We start from the raw sequence: 27282 nt of genomic DNA on the forward strand, positions 1-27282 counted from the left end.
TTCATAGATATTGACAAAAGTTTTTGCTAAGATGACAGATAGTATCAATGGGAAAGTAATGGGATATTACAGAATCCCAGAAAGACAGTTAGGAGTATGGAAATATGTTGAGAGGGATCTTAGCACGAGCAAGTTCACATTAGCTTCCTTCAAACCCACTTGAGATAAGGGGTAACATGCAGTTTTCTTTTCCTTCACTGTTTCTTTCATAATTTGTTACTGGGTAACAAATTGGTAATAAGTTACACTGGACACAATCACAATTACAAAATACAGGTTTCATTGATAGTATCAGCTTAAATACCCAAATACCACAAAATTATATTAGGAAGGTTGAGGCAATAGGAAGAAGCACCTTAAAAAATACTGGAAGGGTGTGGGTTTTATTAGAAGGAGGAGAGCTAATACAGGAGAGCACATAATACAACAGGCTATTTGGGAATGATTCTCATGCACATTGAAGAGCCCAAAAGGATTGTTTTCCTCTGAAGGACAGTGGGGTGGACAAGAGCCAGTAAGAAAAATATCCTTAATGGAACTGAAGATGCGAACCTGACTTTAATTCTTCAGAGAACAGTTCAGGTCTTACAACAAAAGGGATTGACAACCAAATTGTGCATCTTTAACATGCATGTAAAGTCCTTATAATTCAGTGAGTTGCCAAAACAAAGTAATACAAAGTGGCTGATCAAGAGTTTTCAAGTTAATAAGGTGATATCTACATTGTAGTTTAGATGTTAAATTATCTTAATGGATTATAAACAAAGGCTTGCACAGAACACTTAGTAAAAGGAGAAATTTAATGGATACACCCTATCCAAATAAACTGATATTATATATTGAACACCCTTCTAATGGTCACACTAGGGACACGGTGTGATGAAGACCCAAACCATCCTGAACAGGAAGATGTAAGCACTGATTTCATCTGGAGTCAAACCAAACAATGCATCAAGGATGAAAACACATAAAGAACTATTTACCAGCAAGCCTTCTGCTTCCTGGTAATGACAATAAGATGGACCTACCATGCAGGTTCTTTGTGAAGGTTTGTGAAATTAACTACAGCTCAAGAATAAAAAAGATGGATTGTAGCAGGAAGAAGAGAAAAGGAAAAAAGCAAGTCCTACCTGAGAAGTTACAGCATTGCCTGCCAAAACATTAGAGATTTATAAAATTGGCTTAACTAAAGAAGATACAGAGATACATAATTTGACTGCAACTACTTCAGTGTGTGGACATTTATAACAAGTATAAAGATTTCTGAAAAGCAGTAGAAATCTTACTACATAAGAAATATAAAATAAAAAAGTATGCATTCAAGAGCACAGCTGTGAGGGAGTATTTCAAGACACTGTTTCAATGTTTACATCTACTCTCTCAACAAGGGTAGAAATAACAATAATAATTTTAACTAAAGCTACTCTCTGCGGGGGCAGGGGGGAGGTTGTCAATAAAATGAATGAGTTCCAACATTACAGAAATGCTCTTTTCACCTAGACTGACTGCCTCCAACTGTAAGATATACATAAATCCAGACCCTTTGGACATGGAAAAAAATATCTACAGGGCATATTTTGCATATCACCATAATTTGACAGTCTGTGATTTCTCAAGAAAACAGAAATGTGAGAAACATTTTGACAGTTCAGTCTAATTCCAGAATTCTTTGACTATGTAGTTTCTACTTGTGAGTGGTGCACATAAAAAATATTTCCCTCAACCTAAAGAAAAGGGGAGTTAGGTTTTTGGGCTTGTGGGGATTTTTTGTGGTTTTTTTAGGTTTTTTGTTGTTGTTGTTGTTGTTGTTTTTTGGTGGGGTTTTTAGGATTTGTTTGTTTGTTTGTTTGGGGGTTTTAGGTTTGGCTTTTTTGTTTTGTTTTGTTTTGGCTTTTTTTGTTGTTGTTGTTGTTTGTTTTTTGTTTTGTTTTGTTTTGTTTTTTTGCTATGAAGTGAAATCCCTTTCGCATCACTAAACAATATTGAGCTAAAATTTGTTTTATACACAGCTCTCTGTGACAAGATATTTGTGAGAGGTTGTTCAAGCAACACATGTGGGTTTAATAAAACTGGCATGACTTGAGGATGACTTGCAAAGATTTCTCCCATGATAACAACAACATACGAAGTATTAAAGTACAATTAATGTTGTTGCCCTCCACACAGATAATAGATATGGTAAGAAAAGGTCATCCTAGGGACTGTAACAGCTACTCTGAGCACAAGAGAAGCATCTTTGCAAAGCATGTGCTACTCTATCCTAATCCAGAATAACATGGCAATTTTCCTGCCCCAGGGTTCAGACTAAGATAACTCTGAAATATTATACAAAGGCAGCTGGACTTCAGAAATCATGAATGAAAAAATAAAATAATCATTCTCAATATCATTGGGTAGAAGAAAACACACACACAAGCTATTAAAGGTAGAAAACCATTAGGGTAAAAAAGCAAAGACTGGGGTTTATAAATTACTTTGCAGGTGGAATTTGGTTATTATTCTCACTTAAAATTTCCAGAATATCATTAAATATTTTCTGCTTTCAAACTTCTGGTATCTGACCTGGCAAGACACCTTCACAACAGCATTTTTTGTTTCTAAACACTAATTATCTTTGAGACCTAGATTTAAGGTGCCAATTATACATGACCTTCATACTTCAATGCCAAAGTTTTCAGCAACAAACTCTAGGGCAGGCTGTTCCAGCTTCTTGACAAGAGGAGATGAGTTTTTGCTACTTACTAAGAGGCCAGATGGGAAAACCACCTTGTAATGTTATGGAAAAGTGAAAGATCCCAAAAAGGTCGGACTGACTTGTGAACAGCCCATGGAGACCTCTAACAGTTTAAATTTCTTCAAAACGGAAATCTTCTGGTTTTATTCTCAGATCAGTAAACAATGAGCCATGTGGAATAAAATACTGAGGATTACATGGTTGGTTACTTCTTTCCACAGTTTACCTACAAATACGGCTTCCTGCACATACTCAGCAGAGGGGCGAGTTTCCAAGATATTCATCAAAATTTCAAAGAATCTGGAACCTCTCAATTCCTCAAAAACAAACTGCAGTTGTAAGGAGCCTGGTCATATCTCGAGGTTTGCTCATGTACCTCATGGAGAACTTGTGAGAATTCACTAGGTGGGACAGGAGTTCATACAAAAAGGTATTCAGCATGGCTCACAGTCCATCCATTTCTATTCCTATAATCATGAGTAACAGAGCTGAATCTTAGCGACACTTCATTACTTGGTAAAAGAGGTGGAGCAGAGCATAAGCTAGGGACTATGAAAGGCATGCTGCAGAAGCATCTTCTCTTACCTCTAGCAATATTCTGTATACAAAGAAACTGCCTTAAAACCATCTTTTCAACTCCCTCCTATTTGCATATTTATTAAACTCACATTTATCTTATTTTCAGGGGGAAAACAGAAGAACTTGATTTTTTTAGGCCAGAATCTCATCTCCAGCCTCCACATCTTATACCCTGTCATTTTCAAAAGACATCCTTTTTTTTTTTTTTTTTTTCCCATCCAGTTGGCAGGTAGTTTGACTCCTGTACTGATTAGTAAAAACTTAAGGCAATTTTCCTAGGATTTTTCTCTTTCCACTCTGCACTGCCCAGCTCTGGTAGGTTTCATTCACCCCACCTACATTTGGGAGTGCTGCCTTACACATTACCAAATGCAGCTCCATACCAGCCCATATTATAACACTGGTCTGGATCTCCATCATCTTTTGGGCCATACTGCTTGCCCAGACAGATCTGCTTCTGGTGAAATGCTAATAAAATTCTTGCCAAAAAGACATATCCCTGCTTTTTTCCAAATTAGCAAAAAGGCATAGAAAATATTGATGATTTTTTCTTCCTGGAATATTCTCACACTCTTTCTAGGAATAAGCAAGGACATCTCTTTGTCATCCCATCATTTTACATGTGCACAGTTACAAGAAAATGCTCTGAAGGGACATCAAGCAAATAATACCAATTTTCAAAATTCTATAGCAATATATTTATACAAATTACAGAATTCTGTATGCATTTACACACCATTACAGAATACCAAGTAAAAATAACACCAATCGTTCTTTTCTTTTTCCCTCAGATTTTTCTTCAAATCAATGTTAGTGCTTGAGAAAGGTGCCAGATGGACAGCACTAGAAGGTGAAGATTTCTGTTTTTCCACAGCACGGGAGGCAAGGCACTGCAAGCCTCCCTGCTTTGCCATGTCAGCTCCCTGCAGCCCTGTTTTAGCAGGATCACGTAAGGAGCAGGAGGGTGTCCATACCCCTTCACACCTTGGCAAAGGAGCTGAGCAGCACCCAGGTGACAATAGTTTTGCCCATCCCCCACCCAAAAACCAAACAGAAATGGCTCATTTTACACAAGGGACTGAACAGAATCTGTAGTTCGCTACCCGAAACAGGCCAAATTTGACCCAGTGAACCTGCAGGGAGTGGCAAACTGCCAGCTCCTGGGCCTTCCAGTCTTGCAATAATGCCTAAGTTAAATTACATATTTCTATATTTACATAAAGTCAGTATTTACACACCATTATGGGTTATTCGAGTAAATCGGTTACAGTTTATTTAGGACTGCTATAAACTCATAACATTTTTCTCAAGTTTAATCCTTTCTGTAGAAAAATACAAAAAAAAAATTAAATAAAACATGTTAACTAGTAGTAATGATTAGCCTATGACTAAAAATTCCAAGTCAATTTAACATTAAGACTTTAACTGTGGCCTAGTATTGCGGCCTCAACTCAGAGTCATTTTAACCTTTGCAAAGAATTTCCTGGTGTATGTCAGATTTACTGAAACAGCAGAGGGTTGCAGCCTCCCTTCCCCGTGGTGGGCTTGATGCATTTACCACAGAGCAATGAGCCCTAGTCCTGCCCAGAAACGCCTTTTCTTCTCCTACAGTCTCTGCATTGCCCACACGAATGATCCAGCACCTGACCGACCCCCAGCAGTCGAACCATCCGCAGCCCCAAAGGCTGGGAGACAAACGCGTGGGCTGCAGCTGAAGGCTGTAAATTCCCAGGCAATAACAGTCCCTAGACAAGTATCCTACAAATCAACCAATGTAGTTCACGTCTCTTTATCATCCATGAACACTTACAACAAAGAGCCATGTTATGTTTTGAGATCAGTGATATCGCCAGTTCAGACATGGCTCCTCCTACCTGCTTCATGGAAAGGGAACGTTTGTTCAGCACACCGAGCCAGAGGTCATTCCAGAACAGAAATAAGCTTCAAATAATATAAATCAGATGGACAAGAGTGCTGTAGAGCAAAAATTTCTTAATTACTCATAGGCTACAACCCTTTACATCACTCCTCCAAAGGATTCCCCATGCATATGCAGACAGCCAGGGCATCAGGACCAGTCCTGCTCCCAACATATCCAATGGTGAAGGCCACACTCAGCTTAATGGCACTGGATTGAAATCCTAAGGGATAAAACAACTACAAAATGCATTTGTCATATGGATCTTAGCGTGGATTTTGTCTAATTTTTCCCCCTTTTCTTCAGAGTATTAGGGGGAAAAATGCCTCTTCCTGAGGGTTAATTTCCAAATAGTAACAGCTAATCAATGTGTTTGTGTGCTTATCTTAAAATGCTACATACCCTTAAGTATTACATACTGTTTCCTCACTTAGGGTTCATGAATATTTGAACATACTTTAGGAAAAACAATAAAAATAAGTCTAATACTGTCCCCCTCATTGTCATTATTGATAGAGATTTATTAGTTTCATTTTGCAAGTTTTACTTTAGGAAGGGTGCTAATATCATGTATTATGACAGTTCACACTGAAAGCAATTTTCCATAAAGGTATTACAATGACCCCTATGGAACTTGTATAATTTCATAGTAGATAGTCAAGTGCACAAATAAACATGTTTACAAGAGTGATCCTGTTAACCTGGTTCCTGCCCTCTGAAATATTTATGTGTTCTTTGTGGAATCTTAAAATTAGTATAATTGTTGTTGGTATTACTTATGTTGTTTCTGGCATTCTCTTTAGGAAAAAAATAGCATATTTATCATTTAGCTTTGGTATAATCTGCAATAGGTTTTAACAAGTAGAATATATTCCAACTCCTATATTTTCCACAGCTGTGAAATTTACAATGATGTAAGAAGTCACTTTATCAGAGAGGAAATATTACAGACACATAAAAAAAAGTTGAAGACCCAGTTTTCTCTTTAATCCTCTGGGGTAAGCTATGAAACAAGCAGTCAGAAGAGTGAGGACTCAGTGTCATGAGTGGTGTGCATACTTGTACAATAATACGGGCACAAAAGAGATTGTCGCCTTTAGTACATGAGGGTCACTAGAATTTATTATTATTACCTTTTTATTGTTGGCTTTTTTTTTTTTATCCATGCACTTTTATATTTACTTGCATGAATTTACCACAGGTTCATAGTGGCCTTTGCCATTTCAATGCTTACAGAGCCTAAAGCTTCCAAAATGCCTATCTGGCCTGTACATATTTCATTAAAAATAAACTCTATATAATAAATAAATATATAAAATAAATAAAATGTTGCCTTTGGAATTTCTATAAATAAATTTAACTTTTTATTTTTATTTTTTTACTAAGAGGTCTTTGCTTTAAACTCAGTGGGGTGAGACCCAGTGAGTGATTAACTGAAAAGTCTCTTGTTTAAGTAAGACTGCACCCTCCATGCCTTTGTAAATGCAGCGTACACTTGAGCAGGCCACCAGCCAAAAATCCTGATGAATCAAAGTATGGCAGCTATGCTGATATATGACGAAGTACAACTGATCAAAAATTTAAAAGCGTGTCTATTCCCCAGCATGCATCAGGCCTTCCTCCTCCTCACCCTCCTCCTCCCCTCGGCTCCTCTCTCTCGTGCTCTCACTCCCATTCATCCTCTCCCTTTCTCTCTCTCTCTCGCACTCACTCTCTCGCGCTCCCTCTCGTACTAAATCAAGCGAGTGGGCATAGGCTCTCCTCCAGGAGGACAAACCTTTAAGTGCAGAACAAAATCAGCATGTTCCATCCAAGCCTCCATCATACATTATGCATGCGACAAAGTTTGGCAACAGTGGAGCTGATGTGATGACACAGCTAATCAATAAGAACCCACCGCATGAAACCTTTATAGTGGTTACTTTTTAAGGGCTCAAGTGAAGGAATTGTCTTTGTCAACTTTGGCTTAAAATATCCTTATATAGTTCTGGTACTTTCTCAGGGTCCACTGGTCTAGGTAAAAAATGTGTAAATTTTTGATGCCGTTTAGTCCTAGTCCCTTCTCTTGGAGTCCCATCTTTATTTAACGCAACGTAGTATCGTCTTCCAGTGTCCACATGTTTATATAGATTTGATGAATATGTGTTATACCAGTTTTCTTCAAATTGCTCTCTGAATACACACTCCTGGGTTAATTTTTCCTGTGGAAAGAAAAGAAAGAGCAGTAAGGAGACAGCCACTAAAATAAGCTACTTGTTAAAGAATCACTATTTTAATGGCTTGAAACTGGTATCTCCTCGCTAAATTGCAGAACAAACTGTTTCAATTCTCCCAGTTTTAGCTATGAAGGTCTGTATTGCTGGGTGTTTCAGGAGGCAGTCAGAAGGGTGGATAACTATGTGAAGCAAAAATGACTCTCAAAGCCTCATTGCCCAAATACTTTTTATTTCTGATAGTTCCCAAGCAGCTCACAAGACCTTACTGGACTTTTGTAACTAGTTGTTTCAATGGTAAGTGCAGACATTCAAATAAACAGATATAAATAAAAGAAACCAGAACCAGTTTGCAGGGCTGTAATAAAGTTGACAATCTTAAAACCTCTATGTAGATTCAAGGCATGGAGAACTTGATGCATTACATTAATTTAAAAACATGCAATTTGCTATCCATCATTTGATTTATTGTTTGTATCATGAAGCCACAATCCAACAGAGCTTCAAACAGGAATATGAACTCTGTGTGCTGAGATAAAGTAGGCAAGGAAAACCCCTCCATGTTTGCATTATCAGGGTTGTCTTTGTGTCCCATCCTACTGAGGACAGGACCCACTGAAGCTATCAACCATTCATCAGATCCCCCTGCCACCACAGAATCCTACTCCTTCCAGTTGACTGACTTCTTTAGTCTCTGTGTTGCCTTCTACATCCTTAAGATTGCTTAAATTTGCTTTTTAAAATTTTGCTTAATAGAGTGCTTAAAATGTAGCCACCTGATAACCAGATTCATTTTAGGAAGGACTCATACAAATTACTGGGAAAAAAAAATAGTGAGCATGGGAGAGCTGATGGAAAGCTGGGAAAAATAAGCCTGAAAATAGTCTTTTCATCAGGCACAAGGAAAAAATGGTGATAATTCAATGTATTTTTCATAACAAGTTCTCATTTCAATAGCACTCACATCAGCTACACCCAACTTCCAGCTGAGGACCAATTTCTAATTATTACAAAACTCCATACAATGCATGTGTCTTACAGACATTAAATCTTAAAACAGTCCTTTTAGATAGAGCATGGAGATGGGAAAACTGAGACCAAGGCCCAGATGCAGCAAAGTATCTATGGCACCTAAACCATAAACTTGTGCCTGCACATAACTAAAGAGCCACAGCTCAAGCACTCCTAAGAAACCACCTTCCAAGGTCTACCATCAACAAGGCACCTTTGGGGCTACCTCTGCTGCTTGTGACTCAGCTCACAACCCTTTCCCAAACCAATGTGCTTTGGCCCACATGTTTCACTGCTGCTTTGTGTGGCAAGCACTCTGCTCCCATGGCAGCCCACCTGGGCTGGGGACAAGCAAGGTCCAAGGAGCCCTACACACCTTACAGAAGCCACCCAGGAACTATCCCAAGTGAAGGAAACAACCCCATGCAAATGGACAAAGGAAGTCAACACCCCTCTGCACCTGTACAAACTGGGTATTGAGCTGCAAAGACAGAGTCCTCCTCAGGCCCTCCCAAACACTTAAAGGTTTGGGATTTGGAGGGTTCTTCTAAGTTAAATTTGTGGGAACTCCAGTGGGCAAGAAAGGCAGCAAGTAAGCTGCTCCTGACTTCCCCTTTAATGTGCACTAGGTACTTCATTACCACTCAGGAAGGAGAAATCCCAGACAGAACTTGGTTTCAAATGTTCAACACCTGAAAATTCACTATGGCAGTGACAATACCCCTTAGTGGATGTGACAACTTTTTTTAGAGCCATTTCTGACTATGACATTTTTAGTTCAAAGTACTTCAAACACAGAAATAGTCCCCACTGGTTATAGGCAAAAGAAGCGCAAATCTGTTCACATTAAACCCTTATCTGTGGGCCATACCCTGCAACCTCCTATTGACAATTGCCTCTATGTCCTTTGCCAGCTTGAAATCACAGCCGCATTGAGCATCACCAGACCAGCAGCAGCTGCCAGTTATACCCATTGCGGTATTCCCCTTGTACAGCCTCAAAAGTACAAACTAATATAAAAGGCAATCAGCTGCAGAGAAGATTATATTTAAGTATAGATGTCATCAGTGTTTTATTTTGCATGAAGTTTAAAATCATCTGTGTTTGTCCTAAGGCAGATTTAGTCACTAAGGGGTATTATATACTGGACTTATATAAGTCCGTGGGGAAAGAGAAACTAATTCAAATTGTTTTCCTGCTCTCACAAGGCAATAGGATCACATGACAAGCACTGCAGAAGAACTCCCTGCTAAAAATAGCAGCATTTTAGGAAGATATTTCAGTCCTGTCGTGAATTCATTAATTATTCACTTCATCTGCATTTTTTTTAGCATCATCATAAATTTCTATCTTTGCAAGAACTACTTCCCCATGCCCTGAAGGAGAAATTTTAAAATAGCCTCTCTTTATCTGGCAGGTTTGATGGATCATGACAGTGCTGTGGTACACGTTATTAGCAGACCCTGAATCAGGGAGTTTGCATTGTACTGCGCTCTGGATGAGTTAAATGGATTTCAAGCTCACAAATTCAATCTTCATTTTACAAGCTTATCCTATTTTAACTTTCTATTTACTTACAATACAGCTACACCCCTTCAAAATTCTCAGAAATTCATGCACAAACATGAGGTAAATGCTTCAACATGAACATGACAGGGCAATCAGGATGTGGGATCAGATAGGTAGGGTCATTAACAATCACCCTGTAAAATAAAATAAATAATTTCTTTATAAAGTCAAACCTCTTCCTTATAGGAGGGTTAGAAATTCTGGTTGTGGTCAGACACCATTGGAATAAATCAGTGTTGACAACTTTGGATCAGGTCCTGCATGTAATGTAGGACACTAAATACCCCTAATATCCTTCTTCCCATGCCCTGGGAGATTCTTACAATAATGTCTCATCTAGTACCAAAAGAGGCAGAAATCAACATCTACCAGAATAGTCATTTATGCAGAATCACAGAATCCTTTGGGCTGGAAAAAGACCTTTAAGATCGCTGAGTCCAACCATTAACCTAACCCTGCTAAACCCATCCCTTAACCATGTACCACCACAGCTCTATTTAACATTAATACCTTATGTTCACATTTTAAGTATGCATGTCTTTATTCCAGCCAGAAATGAGCATAACACAGGGGTGAGGCTGGTCTAGCCTGCCAACACCACCCTCTTGTCTCACCATCTTAGGAAAGGAAAGTCTTACTGAAAACCGACTCTCCCAGTATGGAAAGGATATGGTGTTTCCTGATCACATTTCTCCTTCTGGTTATGACTATGCATAGCAAGTCCCTCTATGCACATTTGAAGAGCAAGATTTAGCCCTACAATACAGCAATTTTTGCATACTTTTATTCTAGCAACTGACTTCTCTATCAATTTTTCAGTGCAAATATTTCCTTGCACCATACTTAAAGTTGCTGGACATCTTTGTTGAAAGCTGACACAAATACCAAACATACCCAACTGGAACAGCTATGGAAAGTAACCTGCATTCCTGTGAAAGGGGAGGCTGCCTGCCTTGCTCAAATCATTTAATTCAGGGCCAAATAAGGAGGTGACCGCGAAATTATATAAATCAGATGTTGCACCACATTCCATGTGTTTTCTGTGAGGACTGTTCATAGAGTATTCAACTACAAAGTGATTGATTTTCATTTTGCTACATTTCCACACTTCACCTGTTTGGCTTTTTAGCCTGTTACTTAACAAAGAATGTTCAAATTATTGAATTGTACAAAATGCACATATCACAAAGACAAAACCCCAAGAAAGATTTAATTCAGAAAACTGCTAATGGGTGGTCAGTGTTAGCAAGCTCAGGACCCATTTCCCTTTCTACATTCTCCATCACCTAACAAGAGAAGAAAATACTTATGTTATCCTATTTCCAGGCAGATTGACTAAAAGTCAGATTCTAAATTAATAAAGTACATGGTTACAGGCATCAAAATGAAAGTTCTGCTAGCTTGTTTTAAAATAGCTATCCATGTGAAGTAGTTAATTGTAAATAAGTAGAAACATGTAAAACACATGTATGCTGCTCAGAGAATGGTTTCATGACTCTAAAGTATGTAAGACATTTGTGATGCTTGGTAGTTGAAAGAACTGTACAGGGTCCTGTATAAAATATATCAATACTCTTTCTTTCTTTCTTTTAAATAACACTGTGGAGCTAAAACTTTAGTTTATTTTGTAACCTGACAAAAGAAAGCCTCTTCAGACTGTCATTCCTAAAATCGCAGTAAGTACCTTTCATGCCAAGCAAACCATTCTGTTCTATGTCATGTATAGTTTTCCCTTTTGCAAGCTGCTACACTGATTCAGTAGAGACAAGAAAACACCTAATCCAGAAGTCCAAACAACTATTAACAAGAAATATATCTGATGTAGTCATATACATTTCCTATATACCTGCTGCACACAAACACCTTGTTAATCCATCCTGTCTTAATAAAAGTCATGCTTATATATATAATCTCCTGAGTAATTTCATGCAAATCCCTCATTGTGGCTACATGGTATTACTAAAAACTGCATATGTAGTGAAGGGAAACAAAGAAAAGCCCTATTCTCCTCTGAAGCAGTTTGCTTTGTTGTTCTGCCTACCAACACACACGTTTTACATGCCATTGGCCCTTCCCATGCTGTAATGCAAACAGCCTCTAGAACAGACCATGTTCAGCTAATAATTAACACTCATCCATAGCTATCATAAATAAAGGTCTAGCTTAGCATTTGCTGTGGTATTTTCTGTACTCTCATGCTAAGCCTGTTAGTTTCTTGCTGGGTGAACCACCTCCAGCCACAAAGAGAAGCCAAATACCAGTGTCCAAGCAGCACCACTCTCTTTTCCAAATTAGACCACAGTGTGAGTCAAGCCCTGCACGCTATGTATCTGACTTGGTGTCACAGAGCTTTCTTTGATGAGTTTCTACAAGCAGTCTCTTTTCAGAATGCTTTGTTTGATAATTTGACAAAACATGAAAAAAATGGGGGGAAAATTGGCAAGAGGACTAACTGACTGGATTTTATGTTCATATCAGTATTTCTCCAAAAGCCTTTTAGACAGACAGCAGGAAAGCCTTCAGGGCCAGAGGCAGTCAGGCATCAATGCTGCCACTGATATACATTTCATATTCCATGGCACATTAACTAAGATGGGGGAAATCAAGCAAGGTGTCCCTGGCACACTACAGGCAACTGCATTCTTCGTACCTGAGGTCACCTTGTACTCTCACAGAGTACATCCAGTATCTATCATACTTTCTTCCCCAAAACCTCTTAGTTAATTTGTATAAAGTTTTTATTATACATCAATCCCCACTTACAAAATAAAAACCAAGTGTGACTATTCTGTGCTGTTGCCATGCAGAAGTAATGATGGTGCTTAAAGATCAGCATCTTTCCTACAAAAAGGTTGTAAAGATCCCAAGACTCAGCAGAAATTGAACCCCTTGGGATCACGATTGCCAAAACCACAACACCTACATAGATGCAGACGCTGTGGTACTTCCATGTTCCGATGCGGACAACAGAAAAGCAGTGCTTCCTGAACAAAGTAAGCTGACTCCAGTACCAGCACCAAAATCCCAGGACACTGTCAGTGCAGAAGGGATTTCAGTGCTTCACCTCTTTGTCCCATTACCGCTCTTTTCCCGCTCCCTTGCTCTTGACACTATCAAGAACCTTCTCTGGAGAGACCAGGTTTGCGTAGAGCACAGTGCTACCCCAGTGCTGTTTACAGGGTTCTTCTAATGTGAGCTGCATGAGGATGAGATGCCAATTAGGCCTCCATGCATTTTGCCACTGCCAATTCTTCAGTTCTTGGTTTTACTGATATCCTCTCCTTTGAGATTTCAGGTTTGCAGCATCTGTCAAGCTTTAGGCATGACCTCCCTGGACATGAAATCATTAGGGGATGACAGCCCCACTGTGCCTGAGGATAGGCGGTCCATCAACAGCCATGCTTCCAGTTCACAAAGGCTTGGTTTATATCTTCTCAGCCGAGTGCAAGGGATGAAAACTCATTTTCACCTAAATACCCAAGATCTGCTTATGATGCTGTTGGAAGTCTTGACAAAACTCCAAGGACGTATCTCGGGCTACATAAGCTGTCACTGTGTCTTTTCTCTAGAAGCTGATGAGCTTCCTTCTCCACACCACAACGGAACAGGATCAGGACAAAGTCGACTCTTAGAAAACAAACAAACAAGCAGGTCTGTTCTCCTCCCTTTCACGCCAGCAGGACCGGGCCCACACTGTGTCATTTACTAGTCACACTTCCAACCTCTATTTTATTTTTGATTCCCTTGGCACAATAAAGAACTGCAGTCCTCAATGTTATCTAAGCATCTAATTCATAACGCTTGGCTGAACCCTTCCAAGAATCAGAAAGCAAGGTGGTATGCAATCTGATACAGGGGCCAGAGCCAAGTTTTAAAGAAGATGGGAGAAGGGTTCCCGTCAGCTTAAATGGAACATGGATCAGCCTTGCAATGATAAAAAGGCAACAAATATTTTAAGACATTAAAAGAACCATTTCAGGCACGCTCAGATTTACTGAAAGCTGTAACTTGACCTCCCCCAGCTCCCCACTCCACAAATTCTCTTCTATCAAAAGACAACCTGTATGTCAAAGGAGGGCTGCCACTCTACAGCTACACACAGTCTTTAGCCTGAATACCAGTTAAGGTTTTAAGCAGACAGAGATTTTTAAATACAACATGCTTTCCTTAAATCCAACTAAGATGGAACAAATTGTTTTGTCAGTATTTTTTGCCTTGTTCTGCAGTTCTCTAAGCACAGAATACAGGCTTAAAGGACACATAGATCTCATTCAGCAGAAAGTGCTGCTTAAGTGAGCTAAACTCACGTGCTGAAAAACATTGTAAAGTGAGGGATAAAAAGTACTTAATCTGCATGAGCCTCTACATTCAGGGAGCACCCCACAAAATGGATTAAAGAAACACTTCATGTCTCAGCTACCAGGTGCCATCACAAAAAGAGCAGAATGCTCAGGACCCTTCATGAAACACTTTGCAATGGGGACCAAATAATTATTATACTTATGTAGTGATATAAATGTATATTATAAAAGTAATTAATGTTCTAGTCTTTCAGCAAGATGATTTGGTCAAGGACTAATGAACAAAAGCCTGTCTCTATATTTTGCTATAAATTTTATGCAAAGCTACCAGCTAGGTACTAGCTCAGAGGACAAGGACATTACTGATCACATTGTCATTCTGAACAGGGGTCATCAAATAAACATAGGCTCACAAGTTATCACATTTTGGAAAGATCCTCACTGAAATGCCACATATTCACTGCGGTCTTGAAAACCAACAAGCTTCATAGAGAAGTTTTTAAAACTATGTACTTTGGTGGGCACTAAAACAAAGGATTGACACACTATGATCTTTACCTAGCAGGCCTCAATTGCTTATTCAGTTTAAATGGTTTAAAAATGAGGCCTTTTGATTTCTCACCTTGTTTGGACAGGAAGGAAGGCCAGCATTTCAAATAGCTGCTGCTGAAGAAAAGATGTCACGTTTCCCTTTTCAAACAGCAGCGCCCTCTCCATTGGCAAATACTTCTCATAAACAGTCTCTCCAGGAGTGACTTTTTGGATACTTCCCCCATTCCTTTTCCCAGGGGCAATCCCACCACAAAGTCTTGGATTTAGTTACACAATTTTAGTATCTTGCTTTCTGAGTAGAAAAAAGGATATTTCTTTAATATTTCCTAGAAAATCCACACATCTTTGGTGTCGCTGTGCCATGACTTATGCTGCCAGTGATACAGCTGACCCAGCCTTTGGGAAACATTGGAGGCTCTGCTCCTTCAAGAGACCCCTACTCCTCACATGCACACCAGTGGGCCTGTCTTTCAATGGGTAGAACTTCAGTCATGCAGTTAATTTCAGCTTTGATGAAAGAAGCTGTCATTTTATCTGAAAAAACCCAAAAGATATATAGTAACAACTTCAACAGAACCAGTGACTGAAGAGCTCAAAGACCAGGCTGTTGGTCTCTCAAGTACCTGCAAACATGTATCTTCTAAAGAAATCAGGTTTTTAAAGTAAAAAAAAAAAAAAATTGCTATTTTGTTTAAACTTTACAATATTTGTATATTCTAAAATTAATCAAAATATTTTGCTGAAATCTTCTCAATAACTTTCCTGTTCTGAATTCAGATTATACACTATATGATGTCCTTACAAAGGCATCAGTGGGACAAAATCCCCCTTGTCATGAAAAAGTAAGATTGCATGTTAAAAGATTGCCTCTAGATTGCAGACTCTCATAGGCAGGAATCCTGTCTACATTTAGGTTTTTAAAATGATTAATAAAATACAGCTCTTATCTTGATTGGGATCTGCTGATACAACCATAAAACTAATTGGTGGTTTTACAGGAGCAGGTCCAATCCTGATTCCATTGAAACCAATGGTATTTCAACCATAATAGAATGAAGTCAAAATTTCTCTTGAGTCAAAACTGCCTCTATAATTGTATTAAATTTGAAGAGCAAAGGTTAGCAGATTAAAGATGCAAAGCCTGGGCCAGACCTCAAAAGTATGCAGCATCCACAATAGAACACAAATTTTACCTCAGCAGCAGCCTGTAGACCACAAATATAAAATCTTGTCCTCAAATCAGATATCTGCCAGTACAAAAGGAATAAAAAGGAAACAAAAAGGCTTTATAGAAGGGGAAAATATGGATTTGCACTATAACAAGATCTATTTCTTAAGCTTTTTGAATATGACACAAATGAACCACATTACTGCACATCACCAAATCTGCCCAAGCACATTCAAACTGCAAAGCAAATCTCAACCTAGTCAAAATCCCTAATGAAGTCCCCACAGGGCAGACTTTTTCTAATCTGTCTTTGAAAATGATGAATGGCAAAGTAGGAGAGAATGCCATGTTCACATACCACCGGCTCCTGAATCAGAAACAGAGCACATCAGATCTTTATCTGATTCAGTGAATAATCCCCAAGCACATCTCAGTGTGTCACTGCTGCTGATGCTTTTAGCATGCCACTTCAACACAATATTCTCAGATCAACCAAAGACACCAAACCTTTTCACACCCTTGTACGATTACACAGCCAGCTCCAGAAAGGCTCAAGGCTGCAGTGACAGGGAACTACACAACTGCAAAGAAAAGAATCTGAAGATGTCCCGCTCTTGCTTGCTGTATATGATTTGGGTTTGCAATGGAGCTATTGCTACCACTTTAACAACTCCCTACTGTTGAAAGCATGGTGCTCAACCCTTCAACCATCCCACATTGTGCCTGATTCCCCCACTGAGCCCTAGTGCTCGCCCAACCAGGCAGCAAGCCTGTTTAGGAAGCTGAACATTTTTCTGTGGCTTTATATGCCTCAGCTGATCTCCTGACAGGTCAGATAAGTGCCAGTGTTGGAGCATGGAACAAAGCAGAAGCATGCAGCACTAGCAGGGAATCAGAACTGTCCTTTTTGGAAGGGGCTTCCTGCAAGGTCACATTGTCTGCCTCCTCAAGCAGCACCTCTAGCCTCCTGTTTTCATGAAAACACAAAATTTCAGACACTTTTAGTTTGGGGAGACCAAATCATTAAACTAAAGTTTGAGTAGGATCTTACTTTACCAAAGCTTAGCTTCATATACACGCACACAGAGAAACATGTGTGTGTGTGTGTGTGTGTGTGTGTGTGTGTGTGTGTGCACAAACATACACACACATATAGACACACACATAATTTATATAGAAGTTACACATACTTTCCTGTCCCAGGCATGTTGTGAGAATCCAAGATCAACAAAGAATTGCAGACCAAGGCAAGAAAATCACTGAGGGTTTTCTCCCAGAAAAAAATTATCTTCAGACCTAGTTAGCATTTGAAATTAAGTCCTCTGAGGAACCATAAACTTGAGGAAAAGTATAGTATCTATCTCACAGAACACTTCTAGTAAGTGTCCCTCTTTGGTGACAGTGTTATAGTCTATGAAAATATGATTTTAAAAAGACTGAAAGTCATAGTTTAAAAACAACCACAAAAGTTGCAGTTTCTTACAAAGCTTTCTCCCATATTACCTGTGTCAAGTGTACTGACCTATCATTTTTTCCTGCACCAGTACCCACATCTCAAACCACCTTTTTTTTCTACAGAATCCTTAATACCTTGCTGAGTGGGTTGCAGTTCCTGCCTCATTCCCCATGCTGATGCTTTTGGGGAACACCATTTAACAGGACCCAGCTTTCAGCAAAACTGCCCACCCAAAATCTAGGAGTGGTTATCTGCAAGGGTGAGGTAGATGAGGTAACTCAAGTATATGGACTTTTCTCAGATCTATCCCCTCCACAAAGGAAATGCCCACAGTCACAAAGCTGTTTCCTACTGTACAGTGCAGAGAAAGCATTTATTTCTCATCTACACCTCTCTGCAAAAATCCCCCTGGCCAGCTCAAAAAACCATTTCCTCACAACCCAAATCTTCCTCATTATGCAGCCTAAGCTTTCTTGTGACCCCTTCAAACCAATTCTTTCTTGTACTCTATTTCAAGAGTAGTGTTACACCTCAAAGTATTTACAGAGAGCAAGAGCATACCCTCTCAGTTTTCATTCTGCAGGCTAAGTAAATCAAGGTCTTTAGAGTCTATAATTTGATAGTCTTTTCATCCCTCTGATCATCCCAGCATACCCTTTCTGTACCTGTTTTGGTTTCAATTCATCTTCTTTAACACAGTGACCAACTGCATTTTGCATTTAGACTGGATCCTCCTAGTGTTGTATGGAATGGCACTGATAGAGCTCTCCTCATTGTGTAAATATTTTAGGCACTTTAAGTCACCAAGGCCCTTCTGTGAGGTTGCCTCCTGTGCAGGAAATACTTCCCAGCTTTGCAAAAACTTTCAATAACACACCACTACCTTTTTATGATGAGATGTTTAATGTCCCTAATAAAATCAGGGAATAAAATCAATGCAGGGACCTACCCATAAAAACTCCACTAACAGCTTCACTCCAGTTGAATACTTTCAGTACTCCCCATTTCTGTCTTCAGAGTTTTCACCATCTATCATACGAGTTTTTTAATAACACTCATTCTACCCACTGTAACAAACACTTTCTTCTGTAGGTCATACCTAAGACTGCCCTGAAGATTAACACTATTTTCCATTTTTAGGAAAAGAAATTCCTACCAAAAATAAAATACTGTTCTTGCCTGAAACTATTTATGCTGCTTCAGTAAACTCATCACACACGTGCTTCCTCTACTCTTTCATGTAAAAGGATGTTCCTAATGCCCCAAGCACATTCCAAGCCAGACTGATAGCCCTCCAGCAAAACACAAACCACACAGCCCGAAGTACACACACACTCCAGGCTGGAAAGCACCTGCATTGCCTCACCCACAGCTTGCTTGCTCCCACCTTTGTGCTGCACTTTCCAGTGACCTGGGAGGGAACCACTGTGGCTGAAGCCCTTTTGCTTGGCCAGATTTGTTTTCCAGTTTCGTGCTTCAATTCCCCAGACAGCAAAGAAACACTTGTGCCAGCAAAAGGGAAGGGATGGACGGTTGGAGGGAAAATAGCTGCTTCTTTCAGTAGCAGCTCTCTTTGTTCATCCCACAGCAGGGAGCTGCCCAAAGCCATGTTACCACCCAAAGGATTTTATCAGAAACAGGGCTAGCCCAGTTAGCATACACATTCAAACTGTATTGCATTTACACTCCTGCCTGAATGCACTGTGTTGGTGAAGACTTCTGTTCCCTTTCCAGTATATAGCTTAGAAACTTCTCACCTTATCAAAGTTTTAGTAAAAAAAAAATCTCTTATAATCTTTTAAAATATTTCAGGGCCCAAATCAGGTTTATTGCAGCAATTTCCATTTTATCCTCATGCTTCTACATCTCTAAGACACAATCTTTTCTGCAACCTGCCCTTCTCCCATTCTCTGCAGACCCTCTGCCAAGCACTCACAATCTTCAAATCCTTACACACGGTTTCACCCTTGCTGTGATACCACTTGCAAAGGATTTCTGCATCTCTGACAACGTTTCAAGTTTCCTTCACATTCAGAGCCATAATTACTTTTTTGAACTGGGCCTCTTCAGGGTTTGCCCATCAAATTAACCAGAGGGCCTGCTTCATGCAGCCTCCTGCTTAAAGCAGATTTACCCAGGGAGACAAGAGCTGCTGTTGTCAGTAAAAGACACCTTTGGGCTTTTGATCATGGGAGTGCCAGGTTTTCCTGAGCAAAGCTACTTGTGCAGAAAGCCTGACCACTCCTTACAAGCCAGCTGCCATAGAAATCACCCTCTGTCTCTCCATTTATACCATTTATCAGAAGGCACTTTATTATTGTATAAAATAGTAATAACATAAGCAGAAGGGTGTTAAACTAGGTTCCAAAGCCATTATCCCTCCTGGGATTTGATCACTCTCAGCCTAGAAGTCTTTGCATTCACTCAAGGAAATTGCTATTAATTCTCCTTCCAAAAATTATGCACTGAAACTGTCCTGTTTCCAAGCTCACATCAACCATGATACTTGGACACTGAGAACAGATAATCCAGATTATTATTTAAAAAATATAAATCTGAAACATATGGAATCATTTTAGATCAGAGGTATTCAAAAGGAAAGTGTGATGGTACTGGGGAGTAATTTATTTATCTAACCAGTTCTTAAATGCCTGTAGTAATTATATACTTGGCCCAAATGCTGTTACCGACATGCACTTTCAACCTGCTTTTTTCTTCATGTTGTTTCCGTGCACCTTGACCTACCATTTGAAGGGCTGAACAATCCCCTTCCTTTATTTGCACAGGAACATAAAAGATATTTTTAGAATACAGCCAAAGAAATCCTTGCCTACACCAAGCAATTTTCAGTAAACTATGACAAATTGTCCCTTTTTTTTGTCAGAAAAATTTCTTTTCATCAGTTTTTGTAGCTTCATAGTCCTTCCAGGACTGAGGGGACCCAAACAAAAGCATAAAACACTGCAGGTGCAGCCCTGCTGCGACAATAAAGAGGCGTATCGTCACCTCCCTGCACACTTACTGGGAAAACATGTTTCTTCAAGGACAGTACTCTCTCTCTCTCTCTCTCCTCCTCCACCCGCTTCCCAGTGTTTAAGGAGCAAAAGGCAAGTTTAGTCTCCCAGATCAAGCTTTCAGTTCACTTTTTGAAGGACAGCAATTTATGACCCTGTTAAAAGTATTCCTACATCTCACCTCGCAGCACACACCCTGTAAGTCTGCAACCCAGAGGTGTGGAGCTTCCCCCCCTGGCTCCTGATCTGAGCTCTTCAGCTCTGTCCCAGCTGCTCTGTGAGTAAATGAAGTTTCTCTCTATGCTCCCCAGAGCTCTCCTTCCAAGCATTCTTTCTCCCTTCCTCAACAACTCCTCCACCTCCATTCCTGCCTTCCTCTCCCCACCTGCACAGCTCTCCTGGTAGCTGCTCTAGATCTTGCAACTACCAATATTTCTCCTGAGCACCCAACCTGAGCTGTCTTTTGCCACCTGCCAAGGGCACAAGGAGCAGTGGAAGCACCAACATTTCACAGAATGGTTTGGGTTGAAAAGTACTTTTAAATCTCATTTAGTCCAACCCCCCTGCAATGCACATCTTCAACTACATCAGGTTGCTCAGAGGCTGGTGCAACCTGACTTTGAATATTTTTAGCAATGGGGCATCTACCGTATCTCTTGGCAACCTGATCCTGTGCCTCAGCACACTCACCACTAAAAATTTTTTTCTTTATATCCAGTCTGAGGAGAGGAATGGGGCAGGTGCATGTCTGTGGGAGATGAGTGAGGTGGGAATGCCAGCATTCAGAAGCAGCACAGTTATCTACTGCAGAAAAGCCCAGGACAACCAGGGCAGCTGAGGCAAGGGTGTCCCATGTTCTTGCTTGGTCTGTGCTCGAGGTAGCACAAAACTCCCTCAGAGGACAACCTGCAGTGGGAATGATGGGCACCCCATGGTGTGGGGACACATCACAGCCTGCCACACGGGTGGCAGCTGCTAATATTCTCAAGGGCAGCATGATGGCAGGGACAGCCTACATAAGCATGAAGACTGTGGGACTGATAGAAAGACCTCCATCCCTCCATGGCACGGCCCTGAGGAACACATCTAAGACACTTTTGCTAATGCCCTTGCCAGACATGTTGGTAAGAGCTGTTTGGCAGTTGGGAAGGAAAAGGTCTTCACGTCTTGTCTTAACACCCTTTGGGTCCTATCTGTAGTTTGCACTTTTCATCCTTTCCAGTGGCAGGCACAGTAGCTGCTGTGAAACATGATGAGTCATAGCTGCAGGCTGCCAGGGAAAGACAAGGTAAAGGGAAACAGGGACAGATGAAACAGGAGGAAAAGCTGCTGTCACTAACCAGTCTCCGAGTCATTGTTAGGTAGCTACCAATGGCTTCTCTGCAGCACCATGTGCATGTATTTTTAGCTTCCCCTGGCTAAATCTATGGCATGAGGAGGAAATTGAGAACAGCCACATTATATTACACATCTGCCAGAAAGCAGCATGAGAGGCACTGTGCCCTTCTGACCAGAAAATGCAGTCAGAACTGCCTCCTGTGAGAGTGGGGAGGTGGGAAGAGTTGGGTGCCTTGTCAGGCAGATAACCTATGAGGAAAGCAGAACTTTGAGAAGGCCAAGAGGAGCATGACTGGATCAAGATATGCTGAAACTGCCTTTACTGTTGTCTTTCATGAAACTTGGCAGCAATCACCCACCCTGGCTGCTCTGCTTTGCCATATGTCCCATCTCTAGTGGCACCACAATTATGCTGGGAAAAGATCTTCCTGTGTAAAACGTTTCAAACACAAATATAGAAGGATAGAGGTCTTTTAGGTGACTGATTTGGTTCATGCCTAATGCATTTTTCATGCAGTAATTAGAATATAAATATGATCATGTCAGACACAGGGCATGTATTCCAATAGTGTCAAGTACTGAACTTAGATCCCCAATGCTGATGTAGAGCAAGACCAGGTGTTTCTTAGGCTGATACTCAATTGTGTGTGGTTTTCTCATCTTAGGAAACACATCCACAGTGTCATAAGTGTACTGCTCTGTGACAGAGCTGATGCTGTTCACAGCCCTTAGGGAAGAAACCAAGACAGAGGGATATACCTCCCAGCACAGCAGCACAAGGACAACTTACTGGTGCTTCAGAACAGTTCAGCTGAAGAGATTGGTCTGCTTAATGCAGGCAAAAAACTGATTTAAGTTTTTCAGTCTACCACATACCAGTCTCAAAACTAATCTCATTTAACCTGAACTTCTACTTTGCCAGAGCGATAATTCTGTGCTGGATTGTGCCCTGCTTCTGATTCAAGATGCAAATTTTTTCCCATCAGAGAATTTCATTTTCAATTAATTGCATTTCTTGATCAAAACCAAAAGCAAAACACTGTCACTTAAAAATGTCCAGCCAATTCTACACAGAAATCTGCTCTGAGGCCTGCTTATCTCAATGTTTCTAAGAGAGCTGACAGTTGCTGAAATATAGGCACTAGGATTGCTAGTGTTGACAAGGCTTTAAAGCATCATCACACTGAGTAGCCATTAGAGGTTATATTTCATTGGAAGTAATGTAATTCAATTACCATCACTCTTTAGTATGTCCCATCTCTGGAGGCTGACAATAAGCTGTATCATCCATCAGATTTTAACCTGAAGATTTGCATTCTAGCCTCAGAGACTGCCAGTTCTCCATTATGAATGGCTTCATATTTTTAATGTCATTTCTTAGGAAAAAGAGGTTATCCAATTATACTGTACATCCATTTCCCTGCTCGTCTCTCCTTAGCTTGTCAACCAGTTTCAATCAGGAGGCAAAGGTCTTCAAGAAAATTAAGTTCCTATCAGTTTTGCAACCCTATCAGAGGCAGGGTAAAGGAGAGAAATAATTTGCACATCCCACTTGGAAGTGGTGAGCTATGTAATTCCTGCAAACTGACAGTCTGGTGAGCATGGACAGCTAACACTGTCTCTTTCTCCATACAAGAAACACAAAAGGCTGAGGAATTTGTGCTACTTCAGGGACAGAATGTCAGAGAGACCCATGCCTTGTACTGTGAGACGCTACTCCTTAGGAAAGCAGGCTCCTTTAGAACTGCTCTTCATGGAACAACTATTTTACAAATGCTGGGAGCTTACTAATTTACAAAGAATTTTTTGTGCATAATTCTTCAGCAAAGAATGTCTTGACCAATTTACTCTGACAGCCAAACATATTGCAAATACAAAATATAAATTGCACAGGAAAGTGATGTAACATTTGCTTTCCCAAGTCTATGCATTTAAGCTCTATCAATAACCACACTTCCTGTCTCAGAATATCTGAAATGCAGAGTAACTGATTCACTATGTTTATATGTTGAAACAATTACTCTTACTGATGATTATCAACATTACTGATTCATATTACTGTTGTTGTTCTGCCTTTTTGCTGCCTAACTGAACCTGATGTACTCATGTACTTTGCTAGTTCTTTATCACATTCATCAGCTGCACAAGGATTATGACTTATGACAACTTGCTCCTCACAGGCAACTGGTTTACATCTGTCATTGCATCCATTCCTTTTCTCACTCCCTCTCCATCCTTCCAAACTTTACCTCCTCCATATTGACATTTATGCTAAATCCCCTTTTTTTGGCCTTTCCCACTCATTGGCTCTCACCATCTCTGTATCTCCTCTTCTCCCATGTCCACTTATTCTCTGTCCCAGCCCTGCCCCTCATTTTACCCTCATTTTCTGCCTCCCACATATACTGTCATTATCTGTATCTCCCTGCTTCCTCACATAGCTTGCTCTTTGTTCAGAAGATAATCCTCTTCACCTCTCTCACACAAAAATTTGCTAGAAAGAGATCAGTGAACATGGACACCTTTATGGAAACACTTTTGCTAGACTTTCCTGGTTTCACTTGCTCATATTTCTGCATGGATAATATACATGGAATCTGGACTTCCCTCTTACCTCTTCTGTTTTCACCTGCCCACTCAAAACCATCAACTCATGTTTACTCTCACTGCCATCCCCACCCTTTTCCCTGTTAGTGCTACTCCCCTGTGACACAGGTGTCTTCAATTACATTCAAAGCCCTTCTCTATGACTTTAACTTCTTTTTGAAGGTTTCTCTTCAACATTCACACTACCAATGGACAATTGTAATCTTCTCTGCTTCTAATGAAGCCCTGTGAATGCACAACTTCATTTTGTTTCGGATATTCACTTTCACTCGATATTCATTTACCCTTCAAACCTGCCATCCTCTTCCTCAAATACAACTGCTTCTCTTGTCCTTGTAAGCTTTGGAGGTTGATATTTTATTGCTAGAAGAGCATGTTTTCTACCATCTGGGGAATTATCTGCCAAATTTCAGATGAACCTACCTACAATCTACCCAGGGTATGAAGCCGGTTGTACATCAGATGCCTCCAATAGTCGCAGGTAAGAGCCACGTCACACAGACACATGCACACATACACACATTCTCTCTCTCTGCTCTGCTGGAAGACAGCCCATGTTGCCGAGAACAGTCACCCATCAGCTGCAGGTAGGCTGGCAAACTCCCACATCTGAAATATGAAGTTTTAGTCCTCCCTCACACCCGTTACTCACTCCTGCTGCCATCCCTCAGGGAGCATCAGTGAAACTTTCAGGACAGGACCACCAAGCCTCTTGCCCTCATTCTTATACTTTTTATAACTTCTGTCACACTCTTGTTTCTCATTCTCTCATCCACATATGCCACCCTTTGCCTCCCCCTCCACCTTATTTTGTCAATTCCTAGAAAGCTCTCTGCCTACACACAAAAGGAATCCACTTTGTCTGGATTTAGGTTTCCACTGACAGGAGACATTTACAAATCTTATAGTACATCCTTTAGTCTTCAGTGACCAGCTCTGGCCATCAGTCTCTATTGTTTGTATCTAAATTGCCATTCATCTGCATTATTACTCATTCCTGATTTTTTCACCTTTTCCCTCTCCCACATTCATTATGTCACCCACAGGGTCTTGTTTTGAATTAGACTGCAAGATATTCAGAGCAGAAAGAGTGCTCATACAGCACACACACATAGTGCACAGGGAGCTTGTAAGAGCTACCATTTCCCCCACAGAATGTAAGGATCATAACTTCCCGAGGCCAGCAGAAACTCACCGAGCCATACAGTTCTCCTTTCTCATTCATTCCAAGGTAAAGTCCACTGTCGACTCCTCGGATACTGACCAAGCCCACTGCTATACTGATAAATTCCAGTATACCTATGAAATGAAGGAAAAAACAAACAATGTATGTATTGTTTCCATTGAAAGATGTGTCTTTTTTTCCAGCTATGACTTATCCCTGAATGTCAGGCAGCTATTTTCAAGGCTTTTTTCCCATTTTCTGAGTTGTTTGAAAGAAGATGGGGAAACAAAATTAATATACAACACTTCACTTTGGGTCTTTGTTAGAATGATGCATCACAGACAGCATTAATGTATCAAATTAAAAGATTGCTCTCAATCTTTCTTATCATTCCTAAACACGTATCTTAAGCTTAGTTATTCTGATTTGCATAGCAGATAATACATTCAGAGAAAAAAAGTTGTTAGATTGCCAAAATTAGCAGTAATGAAGAACCCATGAAATTTGTCTTGCAAAATAAAAATAAATTCTGAAAAAATACATTTTCATCAGAATTGTGAAATAAAGCAATATTACACATAGAATCAAAAGATCTCCCTTCAGACATCAATGAATCAGAAATACAGGGAAAGATTTACTCACAGTATGATCTCCAGAGGCTTGAGAAATGAAAATCCTTAGTATAGTCCAGTATCATGCATTTCTGTTTAGATAGTAACCATTCTCTCTGGTGTGTTATTATTTACTCATCTAAAATTCAGACATTAAAACATCCTACACCTAAGTGTAATAGTTGTGTACATGATTAAGTTTTCCCATGCAAACAACAGCAAGCTTACACAGACATTTGTTCACTTAGAAATAAGAATACTTTGCAGAGAAACACTGCTTTTGCAAATCTCCAAGGTTCAGCATCCATGTGCACAGTACAAGTATCTGTATCAAGAATTGGCTCATCTGATTCTGAGGATCTGGGTATTTTCTGGCAGCTTTCCTTGCAAATTTCTTACCTCTTCAACGAGGATGCTACTGGTTAAATCTGACATAAGCCTAGGAATCTTGTGTAAAAAATGGAAATTTTTTCCTATTTGGGAGTACTCATCTAAGACTGTAATGATCTCACAGAAAGTTATCCAGCAACATTCAGAAGCATGCTGCTATGTTATTCTATATTCTGAGTCACAAAAAAAGGTGTGTCCTGCACAGAGTAACATTTTCAATATAGTATGTGAATTTTCATGTCTAAGCACACTGCATAACTATTTTTTTAAAGCTTATTGGTAGTTATATGTACATGAAATAATGAAATAACAGTATAGTGTGTTTTGAGCCTCATGTGGCCAATAAAAAAGTACTTTCATGGCTTTTTTCAACAATTAATTTGGCATCTCCCACAAAATAGTTGTGCACTAATCAATAGCAGGCATGAATCACAGAGATCTAACATAACACAAGTTGAAGCCAATAGGGAAAATTTATAGCCAAGTTAATGTAAAGATGAAAAGTATTCCCTGTAAGGGAGTATTGATCATTACCTTATATATTATTCAGCACTACAAACACCACAGTATTATTGTTTTGATAGCCCTTTTTTAAGGCCTAGGCATTTTAAATTATTCTCTACATATGCACAAATGAAAAATACTGGGAGGAAATA

At 39.9% G+C, this 27282-nt stretch overlaps 1 protein-coding gene across 1 annotated transcript in view; it reads right to left on the reverse strand.

Moving 5' to 3' along the window:
- Window positions 1-263: 263 nt before the first annotated feature.
- FGF9 (fibroblast growth factor 9) overlaps window positions 264-27282 on the reverse strand; it is a 33414-nt gene continuing 6395 nt past the window's right edge. Inside the window, exons 2-3 of the mRNA XM_085580509.1 lie at window positions 25656-25759; window positions 264-7432 (exon numbers count right to left, since the gene is read on the reverse strand). Of these exons, the coding sequence (XP_085436635.1) occupies window positions 7187-7432; window positions 25656-25759 (350 nt within the window). The 3' untranslated portion in view covers window positions 264-7186. The remainder of the gene's footprint in view (window positions 7433-25655; window positions 25760-27282) is intronic.

This window comes from Lonchura striata, chromosome 1 (assembly GCF_050655825.1).
Source record: "Lonchura striata isolate lonStrDom1 chromosome 1, ASM5065582v1, whole genome shotgun sequence".
Lineage (NCBI taxonomy): Eukaryota > Metazoa > Chordata > Aves > Passeriformes > Estrildidae > Lonchura > Lonchura striata.